Genomic DNA, 7,116 nt, shown 5'->3' on the forward strand with positions numbered 1-7,116 from the left:
TGATCATTTGCATGAGCAGTTCAGAAGGATGAAAAAACACCTGTAGCGGGTGGTGGAGTGAGGGTGGCAGTGTGGAGACAGAAGAAGGGCAGCTGGTTATCCCTGCCTAACATAGGGGAGAGGTTGCTGAGGGTCAGGGTATGCAGTTCTGGAGGAAGGTCTCCTGAGATCTCAGGCCTGCTTGAGTTAAGCAGTTAAAAATGTGTAGTTACCAGTATGTGACCTGTAGTACCAAGGCTCAAAGGAAGGTCACATCTTTAGGTGGGAATCAGAGAATAGGATTGTTCCAGATGGGATGAACTTGGTACCTTGCAGACTGGCCTGTAGAATGCTCTCAGCACATTCTGAGCTTGTTTCTTGATCATGTGCCTAGATACTTGGGAAGTGCCATTTGAGGAAATCTCAGAGCTGCAGTGGCTTGGTAGTGGAGCCCAAGGAGCTGTCTTCCTGGGCAAATTCCGAGCAGAGGAGGTAGCCATCAAGAAGGTGAGAGAACAAAATGAGACGGACATCAAGCACCTGAGGAAGCTGAAGCACCCTAACATCATCGCCTTCAAGTAGGTCGGCACTTGCTTTGCTGGACTGTTTGCTTAGTTAGCTGGGTGGGTGGATGGGTGGGTGGGTGGATGGGTGGATGGGTGGGTGGGTGGGTGGGTGGGTGGGTAGATGAGTGGATGGGTGGATGGATGAATGGGTAGATGGGTGGGTAGGTGGGTGGGTCAGTGGGTGGGTGGTTGACTGGGTAGGTGGGTTGGTGGGTGGGTGGGTGGTTGGTTGGCTGGTTGGTTGGTTGGTTAGTTAGTTAGTTGGATAGCTTTGTTTGAGGAGTGGTTTTAGGGAAATAGAGCTACTTTCTTCCTTCATTGTATACACTTAAGTTTCTGCTTTGGAAGATATTTCAAAATTCCTTGATAGGCTTAGCACAGTACTAGTGTGCTAAAGGACTGGGAAGCACGAGTCATACCCTCAAGCTTTTTAATCTAGGAATGCATATTGCAAGGGCATGCATGTACTGAATGCACAGGAGGGAGGAAGGAGAGCCCTGCCAGACACTGTAGATCAGCTACGTCAGTAAGATGGCAAAGGTCACTTCACAGTATTCCCAACAACAGCCTGAAATTCAGTTACGACAACTCTGGCATCTGAAGTGATGTAACCAGTCCTCCCTCTGAGATGACATATATTTGTGTCTGTTAATGTCCTTCTTAAATAGTAACTCATGAAGACAGGTTTCTCTATACAGAGCATCAGGTTTTACTTCATCCCTCTCCTAGAAATGCCAAACATGGCTTTCTAAATCCAACTGTAGAGTCATTGGTGATACATTCATTTCACAAAGCAGTTGTGCTCAAGTATGTATATGAATCCACAGTTTCTTAAACTCTTTCTGTTCTCAGCGCTTTCTTGCCTATATTATCCAAGCATCTTCTAATATTGAGTCATAGGGAAATTCATTTTAACAGTTCTCCAGTGTACATATAATTTGACCATTTGCTAAGCACTAAGGAACTTCGAATGCTAACAAGATGGATGTACTGGTTTGCTTTTTCATAAAGAATTAAGTCTTGGCTGAATATTTAATGCTGCGGGATGTAGACTATCTCCAATGTTTTTCAGAGTTGCCTGATATTTTGATTTCATAGCTGTTCATGCTGAAAACACCACTCACACAAATACATAGTAGAAAATGGCAGACACGTGTTCAGGGCTGTCTCAGAAATCATTGGAAATTCTGTCCTAATCTCAAGGTAAATCTAATTCAGTAGCCTTTTATGAACCACAAGTTAGAAACCCAAATAGTAATTTTAGAATCAAGCATTTTAGGGCTGGGGAGATTGTCAGTAACTAAAGTGCTTGTTACATAAGTGTAAGAACCCTAGCTCCCTAAAATCTGGATGTGAGGGTACTTGCCAAAATTCCAGTGCTGAGTGAGCAGTAACATATTCCTGGTGCTCTGGTGGTCACAGACTAGCCAGTCTGGACAAAACAGCAAGGTCCAGGTTCAGTGAGAGGCACTGTCTCAAGAAATAAGGTGAGTGGTTAGAAGAATTCCCTAATGTCAACCTCTGGCCTCCCTCTATGCCTCGTAGGCCAGCATACCTGCTTACACACATGTGCACACATGCACAGGCATGCACACACACACACACACACACACACACACACACACAGGTACATAAAATGCAGCATTCTCTAGCACAATACCATCCAAAGGTAGACTGATTTGTACTTACCTGCAGAAGAATGATGTCAGGAAAATGCTAAAGTATTTGCTTTCCACAATTGAATTATTGTCTTTCTGTAAGAACAGAAAGCTGTACAGTTAAAATGAAAACCATAATATGTAGTCTCTACTGTGTGCTGAGGCATTACAGTGTTTGCTGGCATCTGTGGCTGACAGCAGGCAGAGTCTGAAGGAGACTAGGGCTGCTATGAGGTCGAGCCATGCTTGGATTCATTGTGTGTTTGATTTTGAATTAATTTTGCTCATTGTACATTCAGAAACATGTTACTGTTGCCAAATGTTTTCTGACCCCTCCATTTAGGCGTGTGGCCCCATGTGGGGTTACAATCTATGGTTTAAGAAGGGCAGAAACTGAAGAGGCCAGTCTCAGGTAAATTCGTGGAAAGCACTGCAGTTGGAGGGTAACTGTGCTCACATTGTACCACCAATGCGCTGCGGCACCAGCTGGAAGTGCCAGGCTCAGCTGTGTTTCCTTCTGCCTGAGCCTCTCCCTTGAGCGCCCTGCCATGTCTGTCTTCATGCTGTCCACCCACAAGCCTGAACAAGTGACAGGAATCAGCTTTAGAAGAGGAAGAGTGAAGAACAGAAAATGTGGCCCAAGTGGTTTTAATTCTCTTGTGAGAGCCCTTACAGCAAGGGAAGGGTGTGAGAAGAGGGCCTGCATCTGCTGGAGTACAGAGGTTGAAGGCAGTGACTTTTGTGCAGAGGACAGCCACTGTTACAATCCTGTCATCTAGTGCCCTGGTGAAAATGTTAGGCTTTAGAAGCTAAATATAATTTTTCAGAGCCAATAAATTTCAAGTTAACAGAAGGATAATGTTCAGCAGACAGACAGACAAATAGAGACCATCTTCTCTCTCTTTCATTTTCCTTCACTGAAATAATTGTGTTTTCCTTCATGGAAGAAGGGGCCAAGAGCTTTGAAACCCAGATCACCAGGATGGACTGCTGTGTGCCTTTGGGCTTTCTGGAATGCAGTAGGCTCTTTGCCATTGGCATGGAAGGTAGACATGGTCCTGAGAGGAGACAGTGCATTGCTGTCTCTTCCCTTCCTACCATGTCCTGTCAGTCCTCTATCTAGGGTACATTTTCAACACTGTTGGGTTTGAGGAGCTGTTCGAGGGCCCAGCTCCCTAAGCTAAACACATTCAAATCATGTGTCCTTCTGCATGGTGACCCTAGGACCCTTCACGTAGGGTCATTGCACAGTGTCATGTTTACAGTCATGTGCCGTTTGTTGCTTTGGTCAGTGAGTCAGTCAAGGGTCTCTGGAAGGCATGGTTGGGTTTTAGCACGTATTTCTGTGCTTATAGATGCATTTGAAGTTAGTAAGAGCCACAAACAAAAAGAAATACAAGATGGGAAGAAGATAGTCATTTCTTCTTATTTTAAGAAAGTCCAACTTGACTGTTTCTAATAGAATTCAATCCCAAGAGAAGGTAGCAATTAGAACTGATGACGAAGCTGTTATTTCTAGCTGTCTGGAAGCCTTGTCACAGTAGGGGACAAGTGGAATGATGACTTCTCATCTGTCAAAATGAGAAGAAAAGCTCACAAGATGTGTCTCTGTTAGACCATTTCCGTCTGTGTGCCGGCTGAGGAGATGCTGAGTCCATGCGAGCATATTTATCCTTGCTTTCTTACATGTATTACATTGTTCCCTGAGGAGTTTCTGTGCAGTGATCAATTACCTATTTGTAGTTGTTGTTCATGTATGCTTCTCTGAGATTTCAAAAAAGTTTTCCATTAAAAATCAAAGATTGAGCTGGGCAGTGGTCGTGCACGCCTTTAATCCCAGCACTTGGGAGGCAGAGACAGGCGGATTTCTGAGTTTGAGGCCAGCCTGGTCTACAGAGTGAGTTCCAGGACAGCCAGGGGCTACACAGAGAAACCCTGTCTCGAAAAACCAAAAAAAAAAAAAGATCTCCCTCATATACAGACTGTAACACATTTCTACTGACGTAAGCAAATGTACCTGTGGGTCCAGAACCATGTGTAGACAGGAGAACAAGAAAGCGTATAGTGGATGACAGGGACTGAGTGCAGGTGATGACCGCCGCAGTTGGGAGAGAGATGAAGCTAATTGTTCTTCTAGCTCCAACTCTGTCTTGGGCTTTTCCTCTTAGGTGAAATGAAATGTGTGGTACCATTTCATTCTGCTACAAGTACTGTTTTTTGGGGCTTGTTTAGGCTGGGTACTCATGGGTGGATAAAAATATACTCTGGGGTGAATTTTAGGATGCAGTGTGGAGTCCCACAGCTCCAGAAGGGCTTCTCTAACTGTGTGGGTGTTGGAATTGCTGGACACCTCAGGCAGGTGAAGCGAAGGCTGACGTGCACCCCACTGCTGGTGTGCAGCCCACTGCTGGTTCGCACCCCACTGCTGGTGCATGTCAGTGCCTTATGCTGTTCCCTAATCCCTCCCTTGCTTCCTGCCTCAGCCTGGGAGACAGGATGGGAAGCCAGCTGACAACTGTCTCTGACTTGTCCCTCGTGCTCTGGTAACTTCCCTGGAGAGTCTGAGGGGGTCTGAGCATACTTACCAAATGGATCCATCTTGAAGACAAAACTCTGAGATACAGTTCATATTATTTCTAGTTTAGTGAACTAATGGCATTAACATAGGACTCCCCCAATGATTGTTTATGCAGAAGTTAAAAACAGAGTATAATACAGTGAGGACCAGGACCTGGGCTTTGAAGCTAGACTAGCTTGTCACTCACTGACTGAGTGGATCTGGTAAAATAACTCACTTTCACCCTGAGCCTTCCCTATAAACACGGAAGTGGTTAAATCTATCCTGTGATGATTCCAGGCAGATGAAGGAAAACATAGAAATGTGCTTGAAAATCAGTAGCTCTTTACTGGATAGGATTTTGCTCCTACCATATCTCTCCTAATGTAATGGTGAAGGCCTGTCAGCTGTGAGTTCTGGAGTGAAGTTAAACATGTCAGGGACTGCCTGGGGCTCTCTAGGCCTCATAGAGAAGAGACCCTGAAGACCACCACCACCTGCAGAGTCTGCAGTCCGTGTGAACAGAGAAAACTCATGGCTAATGAGAAAAGAAAGATCCCTTTGGACTTAAATGATCAAGACAAGTGTGATGGAAGATACAGGAACCAGTGGGACCATGACCTGTGTGGATGTATAACATGAAATAATGTTCTCTTTATTCTAAATAATTTTCACAGTACTATATGGAAGATAGAAAATTGACCCATTTTTTTTTACTTTTCTATTTATTTATTTATTCATTTATTTATTTCCTCAGTCTAATTATCTTAAATTTGAGTAATTTAAAATTTAACAAGCAATTATAAAAATACTTTAATTCTCTGTACATTACATTAAAATCTGTTTATGTTTAAAAGGAAAATATTTTAAATTATTTTAATGATTAAAAAAAAACTCAGCACATCCAGCCTATCCAAGCCTGAGAAAAGAATACTTTTTGTCTCAAAGTGAATGGTGTCCCACAAGACTACCAGATTAGCACAGCCTGCTGCTGTCTAGACTTAAGAAAAAAGCAGAAATCACCTATGTGCTTAACCAGAGAAACTGGACCAGAAAGATGCAGTTCTTATTGAAGAATCAAGAACTGTTATCTGTATTATTTTGATATCATTTGGGTAAGGAGTGGGCCCTTATTAAACACTCCCAAGATGCAGATGTGTATGCATGTATACTGTCTATATTCATGTATGTTTTCTTCAAAGGGGTGTTTGCACTCAGGCCCCGTGCTACTGCATCATCATGGAGTACTGTGCCCACGGGCAGCTGTACGAGGTCCTGAGAGCTGGCAGGAAGATTACACCGCGGCTGCTGGTGGACTGGTCCACAGGGATCGCCAGTGGGATGAATTACCTCCATCTCCATAAAATTATACATCGGGACCTCAAGTCACCCAAGTGAGTTCTAGAGCTCCATGCTCGCCTGTTTTGTTTTCTTACTTTGAAGTAAGATGTCTTTATCAAGCGTAGCTGAGGGTCTCAGACTCGTAATCGATTTCAGTAACACGGTGGGTAACAGTTACACATCTTAGCACTGCAGTTAGCTCATCTCTCACTGTGAGGACGTCTGGGTACTGAACTCGGGCTTTCCCTTCTGTGGCTTGAATTGTACAGCTATGCAGGAAACTTCATTATGATCTGAAGCATTCATCTTTCATCGCACCAAATAGTTAATGTTAGTCTTCCCTACTTGAAACCCTGGCTTGTGATTTTCCTGTACCTTTGAAAACAGTTTAACTGACTTTCGGAAATGTTTATAACACAACAAAATAAAAAATGGCTGAATACAAGACAGGATGGAAATACAGCTCAGAGGTGGACTGTTTGACTCAGTCCCTAACACGGAGAGGGGGAGATGTATTCACATGCCACAGGCTCTGTGCAGTTATCTGAGGTAGACTTCAGATTTGGTTTTGAGCTTCTGAGAATATAACACAGGAAGAAATAAGCAGATACAAGGTTTATACTGGCTGTAAGAAACAGGTCCCTGTAGTGTTGTAAGAAACAGGTCCCTGTAGTGTTTAGGGCCCAACACCCAAATCATTAACATTCTAACATGTTGAAAGAGTTTCTTTAGGTGAAGCCAGTGTGTGTGTGTGTGTGTGTGTGTGTGTGTGTGAGTGTGAGTGTGTGTGAGTGTGTGTGTGTGTATGTGTGTGAGTGTGTGTGTGTGAGTGTGTGTGAGTGTGTGTGTGTGAGTGTGTGCGTGTGTGTGCGTGTGTGTGTGCGTGAGTGTGAGTGTGTGTGTGTGTGGGTGTGTGTGGTGTGTGTGAGTGTGTGAGTGTGTGAGTGTGTGAGTGTGAGTGTGTGTGAGTGTGTGTGTGTGTGTAGGCCTGGGGGAGTATCAATATTCTCACTTG

At 44.0% G+C, this 7,116-nt stretch overlaps 1 protein-coding gene across 1 annotated transcript in view; it reads left to right on the forward strand.

Moving 5' to 3' along the window:
* Window positions 1-373: 373 nt before the first annotated feature.
* The window catches only part of LOC114616065 (mitogen-activated protein kinase kinase kinase 13), a gene marked incomplete at its 5' end in the record, with an annotated part of 28,915 nt that continues 22,172 nt past the window's right edge, over window positions 374-7,116 (forward strand). Inside the window, 2 exons of the mRNA XM_028761605.1 lie at window positions 374-557; window positions 5,963-6,154. Coding sequence (XP_028617438.1) covers window positions 374-557; window positions 5,963-6,154 — 376 coding nt within the window. The remainder of the gene's footprint in view (window positions 558-5,962; window positions 6,155-7,116) is intronic.

This window comes from Grammomys surdaster, unplaced genomic scaffold (genome assembly GCF_004785775.1).
Source record: "Grammomys surdaster isolate TR1022 unplaced genomic scaffold, NIH_TR_1.0 250300, whole genome shotgun sequence".
In the NCBI taxonomy this organism is placed as follows: Eukaryota; Metazoa; Chordata; class Mammalia; order Rodentia; family Muridae; genus Grammomys; species Grammomys surdaster.